Raw genomic sequence first — 14122 nt, 5'->3', positions numbered from 1 at the left:
AGGGTCCTGGGATCAAGCCCCGCATCGGGCTCCCTGCTCCGTGGGAGGCCTGCTTCTCCTTCTCCCACTCCCCCTGCTTGTGTTCCTTCTCTCGCTGTGTCTCTCTCTGTCAAATAAATAAATAAAATCTAAAAAAAAAAGCTAACATCTGCTCGATATGTGAAGCTAAGAACTTGCCACATTATCATCTCATTTAATTCTCATTTAATTATCCAGTAACTTTATGATTCCCACTTTACAGAGAAGGAAACAAAATTCTGTTATTTGCCCAAGATTCAGTTAAGATTTAGACATGTGAATCCAGGTCTAACTCCAGAACCTAAGCTCTTAATCACCTTCTATTTTGACCATCACGGCATTTAACTCAGTATCCCCAGTGCCCACCACACAGCACAAGGCACAAGACATGTTTGTTAAATGAATGAACTTGAGTGCTGAAGTCCTAAGCTGGTAATGACTTAACATCAATACTACAACTTTAGTTAATAATGTCTTGTGTCAAAGGGTTCAAGAGTTCTAATATACTAACACATGTGAAATAATCAATGTCCCAAGTTACTCACCACATTATGGTTTATAATAGCAAAATATTGAAAATGAATGTCTTAGCAGAAAGGGACATGTAAAATCACAGCCTACCTATAATGGAATTATACAGCTGTATAAAAGAATAAGAATGCGCTTCATATACTGATATGGAATATCCTAAAATACACTAAGTAGAAAAAATTAAAAGGTGAGGAAGAATGTGTCTGATGCTACCATGGGTGGGGAAAGGAGGAATGTATGTTTTTTGCTTGTATATGTAAAAATCACCTCCAGAAGAAACATAAAAGAAACTGTTAAAAAAGGTTGCCTGAGGAGGAAACTGGGTTACTTGATAGGAGTAGAAAGATTTTCACTACATATCTCTTTTTAACCTTCTCAATTCTGAACAAAGTGATTGTATTACTTACTTGACAAATATAAACTCCCCCACAGAAAAGCATTTTCAGAAATGAAAACACAAACACTATGTTAACATCCATAAAGTCATGGGCCATAGCTTTCTTGATTACTACTATTTTGCAGTGTCTGACACTTTGTTGGCAGTCCAGTATTTGTTACATTTACAAAAATCTCAAATTGCCACTGCAGGAATATTTCAAATATATTTTACAAAGTAACACTGGAAAAAATGGTTTTAATCATTCTGAAAAACAATCAGGGCCTTATCCCAAGCCTACTGTTTATGGAACTCTGGAAGACTACTACAATCTGTATGCTTTTAAAAGTACCAAGATGATAATTTTACTATTATTTCATGTTTTCTTCATATTTCAAATCTGTCACAATAAAGAGGTTAGGGGGAAAAGACTTTAAAAAGCTACCCAGAAAAACCACTTTAAATGAGTCGACTGCATGTGAATTATATCTCAATGAAGCTGCTTCTTTTTTAAAAAATTTTTTAAAAATTCATCTGTGGACATCAGAAATCAGACCAGTGGTTACCTGGAGCAGTAGAGGGAAAATGGCACAGGGGCACAAGAAATTCTAGGGTGATGGAAATGTTATTTATCTTTAAAATATATATATATATATTTATTTGAGAGCGAGAGCGAGCACATGGGGTGGGGGGGTGGGGGTGGGGGCAGAGGCAGAGAATCTCAAGTAGACTCCCTGCTGAGCACAGAGCCCTAGGCAGGGCTTGATCTCACAACCCCAAGATCATGACCGGAGCTGAAACCAAGAGTCGGACACTTAAAGGACTAAGGCACCCAGGTTCTCCAAAAATGTTCTTTATCTTGATTGGAATAAAAGCTACAAGGCATATATATTTGTCAAAATTCACTGAACTGAACACTTAAACTCTGTGCCTTTTATTGTATGAAAGCTATACCTCAATAAAGTTACTTAATTTGGAAAGCATTTAAAAGTGCAGATTCCTAGGCCCCTCTCTCAGAGACTGAATCACTGCATGTGTGGTGGGAACTAATTAATCTGCATTTTTAACAGGAGGCTGTGGTTGTCCCTCATGCATGAGGTTTATCAATTATATTTTGGAAAATATTGACCTAGCATAATGTTATGTATCCAGTTAACTACTGATCACATTTTACAAAAATTCATTAATTAAATGATAAACTTACATACATACATGCATACACACATATACACACACATAAGCTACCTAGGTGATTCTGATTCCCAATTTTGGGAAATATGGTGAGAGCACTAAGAGGAAAAATTATGGACTAGATGGTAAAGAAAGACTTCTTTCTTCTCCATCTCCTATGATCCTTCAAAGGCTTCTCCATCACCTGGCACAGTGGTTCTCAATCCGGGGTGATTCTCTCCTCTCCCTCTCACCCCATGACATTTGGCAAGGCCTGCAAACATTTTTTTTTGTCACAACTGGGGTAGCGATACTGGCATCTAGTGGGTAGAGGCCAGGGATGCTGGTAAACATTGTACAATGCAAAGGACAGCCCCCCAAACAATTATAAAACTCCAAATTACAATAGTGCCAAGTTTGACAAATTCTGACCTGGAGCCTCGCTTCTCATATGAAGCTACCACAAGTACTCAGTTGTGGCCCCAGAGGTAAACAGAACAGAATTAACGTGTCACCTCTTCAGGAGAGTCAATTTTTACTTCCACATTGGTGACGAAGGAAGAGGAAGAAAGCCTCTTTATACTGCATATAAGGCAAACAAATAAAATGCAAATGTCACATGAATAACAAGATTTTTTTAAAAATTCAAAATAATGTGAACAGGAACAACTTCAGGCTTTACTCCGCAAACTCTGGGGATACTTATTTACTCTCCTCAGCCTACAAACAAGTACTTTTGAAGGTAAGAAACACTTGCCTAAATAAAGTACATAAACTTTAGAATGACAGGCAAAACCTCATCTTTAGCTACCTTCACTTAGATTTTTTTAGGGCTATTTCTCACTGCAGCATAGTCTAACACAGTGCTATTTAAAGTGTGGTGTGTGGACCAGTGAGCCAGTCTGAACTGTTTATCGGTTTACTTCAGTGAAGTATAGAAACTGGAGCACAGAAATGAAAATTTTTATAGCAAAAATAAGTTTATGTCTGTTGGACTGAATAAAAAATTGGGGCTGTATTTCCCCTTTTTTTAAATGCATCTTCATTTTTTAAAATTTTGCAGTACTTTTTGCAACAGTATCAGTCAACAGTGGATTGGAAATTTTAAAAGAAAAGGGAAGGAAAGAAAAGGTCCTTCATCAGTTGGAAAAGCAGTAACCTAATTGTATCCTGATACATCTAGTAAGTGGGCAATGCCAGGATTTAAACCCATGTCTGCCTAACACCAAAGCCCATATTCTTAATCATTATACTATATTTGTTATCACTTTGAACTCAAATCCGTATATATAATCCTACCTCTGGAGAGCTGGACTACACCAGGCACAAATCAAAAGATCTTCTGTATGTCTGGCCTAAAGCCTTCAACACTGAAAGCAAATCAAGCTGCCTCCTTGGCCCCCTTCCCCCCAGGCTCATGCCCAAATCTTGGCTCTCTTGATTTCTGATGATGCATATGGACAAGACCAAAAAAAAAATAATAATTTAATTTAAAAAATAAAATAAAATAAAATATATATGTATATATACACACATATACATACATATATATATACACATATATATGTATATATAATTTTTTAAAAGATATATATATATCTTTTAAGATATATGATATATAAGATATATACAAAAAAGAGATATATATATATATCTATATCTATCTATCTATATCTCCTCAAGGCCTGGAGCAGAGTCACTAAACAATACTATCTTCTTTTGGGACCCATCCTGTATGGTGACCTCCTCTCAAGGAGCAGGTCCCAGATCTCTCTAACCACACTCCATGTATGGAATACAGAATAAATGAATCCAAGATAAGAAAAAGCCACATGGACTTAATTGCATTTAAAGTCCTCCCTTCTCCCCTGGGTGGCTCAGTCGGTTAAGCCTCTGCTTTCAGCTCAGGTCATGATCCCGGGGTCCCCAGACCAAGATCTCCACGCTATACCATAATGTTTAAAGACCTTTGATTTGACCCACCCACACTGCACATCCCCCACGTGTTTTCCTATTTTTGACCACAATTCCTAATAAAAATGCTATAACCCAACCCAATACACAATACATATAAAACAAAATTTAACCCCCCTAAAATTCATGCTAAGTGCAATGTACTGCTATCTTCTTTCTTTCCTACTTTTTAAAAATTATTACAAGTCCACGAAATTGATTTCAAGACCCACTAATAGGCCTCAACCTGAAGTCTGCAAAGCACTGCTGTAGAGACCAACAGTCTGCATTTAACACTATGCTCTCATCTGGCAAGCCTAACCCATAATCATGGTACCTTAAAATTCTACTCCTCAAAAACACATTTTTTTCTACATCAGTTTCATGGCACAATAAACCTAGTGTCATTTACAGTCCAAATTTAGTTACAGGGAAAACACACACACACACACACACACAGTTTTGCCTCAAAATTCCGTAAAATACATAAATGTTAAAGTTAAAATCTTTCAACCTCTAATAAAAAAATTGAAGAGAGCTCATTAGCTCAAAATGTAAGACATGGTTCTCAGCTGGTAATTTAGTCATAGAACAGTACTCTACTGGCAATTCCCAGAATAGAATCTATAGTGAGCATGTGTATCATCAAATTATAAGAAGTCTGAAACCAACCTACTCTACCACTATTTTCACTCTGACTGGTTTATGTCATCTGACCACCCCCCATTATTGAGACCTTGGAAACCACAGATCTAACTCTTCCTCCTACCCATGCTTGCATGTATGTGTGTGTCTGTCTGTGTTGTTGACATTAACCCTCTACAACTGCTCTAACATCTGTCAGGAGTCCTACCTTGTGTTAGACTAGCTCAGAAGTTCTAGCATAGACTTATTTAAGATTATTTCTATGGGAAAACGCACAAATGCAAACAACCAATTTTACAACAAACTTCTGAAACAATCTATTGATAACACTACCTTTCATGTAGTTAATGTACTGAAAACCAAAAATTCTTAACTAAATTACAAAAATATCCTTTCTGTAAATTAAAATCTACTTGACATAAACACAAAATAAATTTCTATTATCAGTTATGATCTTCAATTCTGTAAGCCTAAGAGGGTGTGTGATATTTTTAATAACTGTATTTTTTTTTTTAAGATTTTATTCATTTGACAGAGACACAGCAAAAGGGGGAACACAAGTAGGAGGAGTGGGAGAGGGAGAAGCAGGCTTCCCGCTGAGCAGGGAGCCCGACGCGGGACTCGATCCCAGGACCCTGGGACCATGACCTGAGCCAAAGGCAGCCGCTTAACGACTGAGCCACCCAGGCGTCCCTTTAATAACTGTATTAAGAGGACTTGGCTCCACCATGTTGTCCCATCACAGAATGGCACAATGCTACCCTACAAACCATCTATGTAGCTTCCACATTTATTTCATAGCTCCACTCAACCCTATCTCCTCTAGCCCCACCCACTGAACAGCTGGGTGGGATGAAAGATTGTTTCCTGCCCTCCCCCGGCCCCTTCACTTGCTATTTGGAGGAATAAGGGATCCAGGCAGCAGTAAGTAGCTTAGTAACTGTTTTTATCCTGCTAGGGAACCATCCTTTAGTCTATCAGGATTCCACAAATTTCATCCGTACCTGTACACTTAATGCCTAAAAACTTTCCTCCTCAAGTTGCTTTTATATTACTTGGGGAGAGGGAGACGAAGACGACTGACTATACTCATCACGTAAATATGTAAAACAAGTAAAATGCTTTTCAATCTAGATGATCTGTTCATTTAGATTCTCAAGGGCACTCAGGAAGGTATTCTTCCATTCCATCAGAGTAACAAAGCCAAAAGAAATCTTAAAGTTTAACTATAACCATAAACTCGCAAGTTATTTCAGTAACTAAGCAAACACCTGGACGTCACAAATTCCTTCCCTACACTATATTAAAAAAAAAAAAAAAGATTTGAAACAGTGCACTCTCAAAATTTAACTTAGCAAATGAAAATGTGTTAGAAAAATCTCAGTTGCTTATTTCCTACTACACAAACAGTATGAAATGGAACTCAGGAGTGGAAAATGTGAATGAAATGGCCTTGTTCTTTTTCCAATATGTGGGGGAGGAAAGGAAATGAAAGGTTTCTGAAGAGAATAACTGAGAATACTGAAATATTTTCAAAATAATTAATTTCCTTAAACATCACCAGTATTTCCAACTCCCTCCCTTTTCCAGCGACCCTTCCCACCCTTTCCACTCCTCGGGGAGGGGTGGGGGCGCCCTTCCCAGGCGTTCTCTTTCCCCTTTTTCCTAAATATTAAGCCCAAACCAGCTCCTTAGCCTCCGCACTCAAGCCTCGCCCGCCATCCACCGGCCTTCGGGGCCGCGCCTGGGGAAAGGAAACCCCGAGAGGCCGGGAGGCGGAGCGAGGAGGCGAGGCGGTTGCCGGAGCCTCTGCAGCCGCCGCCGCCGCCGCCTCCACCGTAGCTTCAGCCTGGTGCATCCTCCTTCCTCCCTCCTCGCCGCCGCCCTCCCGGGCCGGCCCACACAGCACCCTCACCCGGGCGCGCACAAACGTCCCCACCCTCCTCGCCAGGCCCACTCCCCACGAGGGGAGCTCCGCCGTGGATACAGCGGCCGCCGACCAGAGGAAACAGGGCCGCGGGAGCCTACGGGCCGGGCGAAGACGACCCCGCTCGGGCCGCTTCGGCGGGGCGGGTGAGGCCGTGGCTCACGGCTCCCCACTCCCCGCTCCTCCGGCCCGCCCGCCGCGGCACAGGAAATACCGCCGCCTCGGCTCTCCTCACATTCAATTCAAACTGTCACCGCCGCTTTCTCCCCTCCCCCCGGGCCCGCCGCCACCGCGCCCCGAGCCCGCCGCCGGCCCACGCCACCTCCTTCGGCCGCAGCTCCCCGCATCGCCTCAGGGCGTACCCCCAGCTCGGTCTGGCGGCCGCAGAGCCCCCCCCAAGTCCGGAGCCGCCGACCTGAGTCGCGGCGGCCCAAAGCTGAGACTCACCCATGGTGCTGCTGTTGACGCTCCTCTCCTCAGCAGCAGCGGATCTCGCACTGACCGACATCCCCTCCCCCCTCCGCGACCAGCCCGGGCGCAGCGCAGCGCGCCGATTCTCCAAAGCCGCCTACGCCGGTTCCGCGGCGTAGCCGCCCGGCGTCGCTGCCCCGCTTACGCAGGCGACAGCAGGCAGACTCCTCCACTGGCTCTCGCCCGAGTCCCGCTCCCTCCTCCGCCCCCGCCCCCTCAGACGAAGCTTCCGGGCCTAGCCGACGCCAGCTTCGATCTCGCGAGATTACTTCCTCTGCCCCGCCGCCTCTCTCCATTTCGAACATGACTTCATTGGCATCACTGCTCTTTTGCTACTCAGGTTTAGCCGCCATGTTTAAATTGGCAGGATTTGGCGCCTCCGGGGTCATGGATAGTCAGGCCTCTATGCGTGTTTCTTCAACACTGCCTCTAAGGTTAAGCCGCGTTACGTTTGTCCGTGAAAAGCCTGGGGACGATGAGAGGGAGTGGCCGGTGGGCTATGAGGGTGGGGTTTTGCCCGAATTAAAGATGGCCTCTGTCAGTGCCGCCCCGCGCAATTTCACGTCAGGTTTTGGAGCTGCGGAAGCCGCCTGGTTGGCCTTAGCGCCTCCCTATACGGGTTTGACGTAAAGCGAAGAGGCGCCGTTAGCAGAGGCCAGACTGGGAAGCTGCGCTCTGGGCGGGGGCCGCGTCCAAGCCTCTGTTCCCAGCTACTGACCTGTGGGTGCGAGTGGAGAGACGCTTCAAGCAGATGTCTATGCCTCCATCCATCCCCGTGTCCTCAGCTTCCAGGACTCTCGGGGTGGAAAGTGAGATTAGGTCCTGGTTGCCCCGACATTCGCCTGGCGCTGTCACTTTCTGGTGGCCTGGCACAGCCAAGAAGTCGCCTGCTGCAGCTTCCACTGCGGGCTCTTCACGGTCACACTCGTGTTAACTCACTTTGTTGGTCCCCGGTTCCGTCCTGGTGGAGCTATACTCTAGTTGAGAAAATGAATGAACACACGTGAAACTATTGGACAACAGTGAAAGAGTAATTAAGGACTGAAATTTTGTGGTGTCATACTGTAGCAGTGAATGTCGCTTGATCCTTGAGCCTCCCCCCCCAAATGCTTAGTAGTCAAAGTAGCCTCACTTTGCTCAGAACAACTCATGGTCTGTTGTACCTTTCTTGAAAACTAATGCCTGTCTTTGCTGTATAGTTCATGCACGTTATCATCTTTATTACATAATATATGTAATATATAAATAATTACCGTGAGTCCGTGCAAGAATATTCATAGCAGCGTTACTTATATTAGTGAAACAATTTTAATGTCCACTTACAGGAGAATGGATGAATAAGTTACACTATTGGACAAACTGACATACGTGGGATACTAAACAAGGGAAATTAATGAACTAAATCTACTAGTATTGATTTAGATAAAGTTCATTAACATAATGTTGAGCAAAAAAAAAAGCAAGTTGCAGAAAGATGTATATGGTATATCATAAATAAAGGTTTAAAAACAAAAAACTGAGAGCAAATTGGGAAAATCATGTAAGGAAATGATAGATAAATTCAGAATAGTGGTTACTTCCTGAGAAGAGAAGGGGATGTAATAGGAAAGGTTCACGCCTATCTATAATACTTTATTTTCTGCCAAAAGTGATCTGTTGAAAATGTGGCAAACCTTAAAGGTTAGGTGGAGGATACTTGGGTACTAAATTGTAATTATTTTCTATACTCTCGTATACTTGAAATGTTTCCAAGTATTTTTTTTACAAAGGAAATTTTATCTAAGGAAACAGCTTATTTTGTGTCTTGGTATCTACTGTTTCCTTAGTCTCCACTTGTACTGAATTGCTCATAACGTCTTTTAACAACTCATCTGTCCAAACAATCATTGTGTTAATTTTCCAGACTTCAAAAGGGCATTTTACTTTAGGAAATTTCATTAAATTTCTACCTTGAAGAGGCAGTATAGGTGGAATTTAAACATGTGACCTCTGAAGTCAGACTGCCTGGGTTCTAATCCCAGCTCTGCCATTTATTATGGATATACCTAAGGTCAAGTTACTCAACCTTTCTGTAATCCAGTTCCCTCAGCTATAAATGGGAATAATACTTACCTAATGGAGTTTTTGTGAAAGTTAAATGTGCCCAGTCCATAATAAATATTTAATGAATGTTACCTATATACAGCACATTTTAAAATATAAAATTATCCTGAATACTATTATTGTTTTATGTAATCTAATAGTCTATAATGAAAATCTTTGCCTCTCATCTCTACTGATATATCTCTTGGAGGGGGATCTTTCAATGGATATGAAAGAGGTGAATTTTGTTATTTTGCTCTCTGAAAATGGATAAATTCTTTATATAAAAAATAAGTTGTTTGCCTCAGGTTTGTTCATACTCTCCAACAAACTACACCCAACACAATAATAGCTTCACTACTTTCCACTGAAAATTATGTGGAAGGTTACAGGCAACATGATGATGACAACCTATAGAACTTCCTCCATAAGGAGTTCTAATAGTGTTATATAATTGTGTGTGTGTGTGTGTGCGTGCACATGCACATATGTGTATCATAAATTTTATGTTGGGGTGGAGAGAGTAAGAGAATTATTGTATTAGTTTTATGATCTCTACTGCACTATCTGCAGTATTATATTTGCTAATAAAATATAGTCTAGACCTTAACCTTCTGATTCAAAAACAGATTTTTTAAAAAATGACCTGAAATCCTGGATAGACAGTATAGATTGTTTTCACCGCATATTTACAGTGTCCAACCTCCAATGAACCTTCAACCTTGCCAAATAATACTTGCCTCTCCCTAGTTAGCTCTCTTTTTCACAACAGCCACTTCAGATTTTCTCCATTGTTTTTAAACCATCTCCCTCATTTATTATCAGCAAAAAATAAAACCAGTCAGAGAGGAATTCCAACAACTTCCTGCTTCCATATTCATAAGCCTACCTGCATCCACATTTATCCTTTCAAACATCACAATGAATCAGGTATCCCCCCAAATCTGAGGCACACATTTCTACATGTATCCCCTCTCTTTGTGCCTAGTCTCTGGATTCTGTCTCCTGCCTTCCCAGGAACTTCACTCAATGGATTATTTACTCAATAAATAAATGGATATTTATTCAATTTATCCCTACCATTCCACTGAAATTCTCAACAGGGTCACTAACAATCACTCTGTTCAATTTAGTGGCCCCTTTTTCTTTTTTTTCACACAATTTTTAAAAATTTTAGTTCCAGTATAGTTAATGGGCAGTGTTATATTAGTTTCATGTATACAATATAGTGATCCAATATTGTGATCCAATAATTCTATACATTATTCAGTGCTGATCATGATAAGGGTACTCTTAATCCCTTTCACCTATTCCAACCATCTCCCCACTCACCACCCCTCTGGTAACCATCAGTTTGTTAAGAGTCTGTTTTTTGTTTTGTCTCTTTTTTCTTCGTTTGTTTTGTTTCTTTAATTCCACATGTGAGTGAGATCATATGGTGCTTGTCTTTCTCCGACTAACTTGTTTCACTTTGCATTATGCTCCATAGATCCATCCATGTTGCTGCAAATGGCAAGATCTCATTCTTTTTACGGCTGAGTAATATTCCATTGTGTATATATACCACAACTCTTTGTCCATTCATCTGATGATGGACACTTGGGCTGCTTCCATAACTTGGCTATTGTAAATAGTGCAGCAGTAAACATACAGGTGCATAATTCTTTTTGAGTTAGTGTTTTCATATTCTTTGGACAAATACCCAGTAGTGGAATTATTGGGTCATATCGTGGTTCTATTTTTAATATTTTGAGGAACCTCCATCCTGTCTATCACAGTGGCTGCACCAATTTGCATACCCACCAACAATGCATGAGGGTTCCTTTTTCTAGTGGACCCTTTTTCTTATTTTACTTGACATCTCTGTAGCATTTGATCCTTGTGACCACTGCCTGCCATATTTCCATCCTCTGATTTCTGAAACCCACTTACCTAGTGTTCCTTCTAGATCTCTGGCTTCTTTGTTTTACCTTCCAGGACCTCCATCTTCTTCCTGTCACTTAAATGTCCATGTACCTCAGCATTGTGTCCTGGTCAGTTTATTCCTATTCTCACTTTTTATACTATGGTGATCTCATTCACTTCCAAGGTTTCAGTGACCATATATATGCTAATAACTCCTAAATATAAATTTCTAGTCCAGTTCTCTCTCCTTACTAGAAACCTGCATACCTGACTGCCTTCAAAATACATGTCCTGATAGACATTGGATTGTATTTGGCGTGTAACAAATGTCCTTCTAAATTCAGTAAGTCTACATAGTTGTCTTATGTCTCCACTGAGAGAAGGGAAAATATATGTGTCCTTGAAATGTGTATCCTTAAAATTTCTTTATAAATACGATTTTGTATTTAAAAAAATACATGTCCTGATATCCCAAGATATCTCAAAACAATATATCCCAAATTAAACTCTTCATTTTTATTATACTTACTTTTATGTTCCCTATCTCTAAATAGTACCATCATTAACTCAATTGCCTAACCCAGAAATATGAGTATTATACTCAGCCCCACGGTGTCTCTCTCTCTCTCATCTCCTACAGCCATCAGAAAGTCCTGTCCATTTTTCCTTCTCATATACCTCCAATCTCGCCATTTCTCTCCATCTCCACTACTACTGTTCTAGGTAGGCCAACATCATCTCCTGCCTCAAATCTCGGCAATAGCCTTTCTGCCCAGTGCCTTGTTCAACTCCAGTTCATTCTTCATATTGTACCCGAAGTAACCTTTCTAAACTTTAACTATGTCAGTCCCCTGTTGAAAGTCTTCAAACTTTCCCTCAGGAAACTTAAGTGATACAGTTCCCCTCATTTCTGGCCAACCTACCATCCCTTGCTCTCTAAACTCTAGCAAGCCTTGCTGTTTTCTCTGTGTGAAACACTTCATTCTCATTTTATACTCACTTTCCTCGCCTGGCTTCTCCTTAAAGTCTCGGCATAGCCATCATTTTCTCTAAAAGGCTTTCCTGATCTCCCAAAATTGGGCAAGGTGCCCCCTCCTCCCCCATAGTATCTTGTATTTATCCCTAGGGTGGTACTAATAGCAAAGTACTATAAATATGTGCCTCTTCTTTTTTTTTTTTAATTTGTTGTTATGTTAATCACCATACATTACATCATTAGTTTTTGATGTAGTGTTCCATGATTCATTGTTTGTGCATAACACCCAGTGCTCCATGCAGAACGTGCCCTCCTCAATACCCACCACCAGGCTAACCCATCCTCCCACCCCCCTCCCCTCTAGAACCCTCAGTTTGTTTTTCACAGTCCATCATCTTTCATGGTTCGTCTCTTCTACTGGAGTCTAAGCTAAGTCCCAGTAAGGGACTCTTGTCTTGGTTCGTCCATGTATCCCCAGTACCTGCCACAGGGTATGGTATTACTTCATTCAGTAAATATTTCTTGAGTCAAAACTGGGTGCAAGGCACTCGCACAGTGGTTGATATATGGAATGGGAAGCCCTTGGGGAGGTCTCTGAGATGAAAGGGTATCCATGAGGTCAAAATTATTTTCATTATAATACTAAGAATTTTTTTTATCTCTTTCATTCTCATTCTCTCACAAGCATATAGTGGAGTTTTCCAGAGACTATGTGAAGTGTGATAATTGCCACAGAATGCAAAAACACATAAATAATCCAGTACCGTCTAATAGTAAGCCAGACATTAAAGAGATTTGCAAAAATGTAAAACAATGACACTCTTCAAATTAATTTTTTGAAGGATACAGCTATTTTTCATAAAAATAATTTATGTTAACTTGTAATTGTCATTTTTTAACGAATAAGTAAATAATATTTTTAAACTTTCTGAGTTTTAATTTCTAGTAGAGTAAGTATCAATAGATATGTTCCGCATAAACAGAAACTTTCCGGCGTCCTCAATAATTTGTAAGAATGTAATGAGGTCCTTCTTAGGAGTCCTTAAAGTTTAGGAATTGCTGCACTAGCAGATAGTATATGTGTTCAATGTAGATGTGTTGAATAATTAATGAATGTCAGTTTGCCAAAATTCTGGTACACAGCTGCTTAATATTTCTTAATCAAAGCTTCCCCCAAATGCCCAGAATTAATGTCTAAATAGACACACACACACACACACACACACACATACACAATTAGGCTTAATATCTGAATATCTATAAATGAAAGTATTCTTTAAGTGATTGTGCTTTGTAAACTAGGGAAATATCATTGTTTTGGTAACTGTCTATGATAAATATAGGCCAATTTTCTAGCTTTGGTAGTAGAACCAGGACTACTTACAATATTCTGATGGTTGACTGGAAGATGAGAATTTTTATAGCCTGTCATTTCACATCAATCTAATTTAATCTATATAACAGCTTTGTGAAATAGATACTACCCTCATTTCTTAAACAAGGAAACCAATGTTTAGAGAAGTGAAGTGATTTACTCAAGGCCTCAGAATTTGTGAGAGCCTGCTTCTCCTTCTCCCTCTGTTGCTCCCCCTGCTTGTGCTCTCTCTCTCTGTCAAATGAATAAATAAAATCTTCTAAAAAAATAATTTGTGGGGGCGCATGGGTGGCTCAGTCGGTTGGGCATCTGCCTTCAGCTCAGGTCATGAACCCAGGGTCCTGGGAGTGAGCCCCACACAGGGATTCCTGCTCGGCTGCCTCTGCCCCTCTTCCCAGGTCACGCGCTTGTGCACGCTCTCTCTCTCTCTCATTCTCTCAAATAGATAAATAAATAATCTTAAAAAAAAAAAAAGAATTTATGAGAGCCTGAGACATGGTTCAAAGGCTCATGCTTTTCCAGTACACAAGACCTCAGGTGAAGAGATTTGTTCCTCTGTTGTCCTGAATCCTATCTTCATTTGCTAGACATTTGGTCTGGTGAAAGGGTTAGACAATTTCTTACAATTTTCAGGTACTTCTACCTTTAATGCAAGAAGAAGGAGACGTCAATAGTATTAGGTCTATATATAAA

The 14122-nt window shown here is 40.7% G+C and overlaps 1 protein-coding gene across 3 annotated transcripts in view; it reads right to left on the bottom strand.

Moving 5' to 3' along the window:
• SEPTIN7 (septin 7) overlaps positions 1 to 8068 on the bottom strand; it is a 121404-nt gene extending 113336 nt beyond the window's left edge. Inside the window, exons 1-2 of one of the 3 annotated variants that reach the window (XM_035020902.1) lie at positions 7810 to 8068; positions 5535 to 5536 (exon numbers count right to left, since the gene is read on the bottom strand). Coding sequence is in view for 2 of the 3 variants with exons in the window: in XM_035020898.1 (XP_034876789.1) it covers positions 5535 to 5536; positions 7068 to 7128 (63 nt within the window). In the remaining variant the exon portion in view is untranslated. Of the gene's footprint in view, positions 1 to 5534; positions 5537 to 7067; positions 7166 to 7809 lie in introns of those variants that run through there. The other 2 variants (XM_035020898.1, XM_035020897.1) reach the window with 2 other exon arrangements.
• Between the last annotated feature and the right edge of the window lie 6054 nt (positions 8069 to 14122).

The sequence above is a fragment of the Mirounga leonina genome, unplaced genomic scaffold (genome assembly GCF_011800145.1).
Source record: "Mirounga leonina isolate KUSES-001 unplaced genomic scaffold, KU_Mleo_1.0 Mir_174, whole genome shotgun sequence".
In the NCBI taxonomy this organism is placed as follows: Eukaryota; Metazoa; Chordata; class Mammalia; order Carnivora; family Phocidae; genus Mirounga; species Mirounga leonina.
This window is presented reverse-complemented; position numbering and strand designations above follow the sequence as displayed.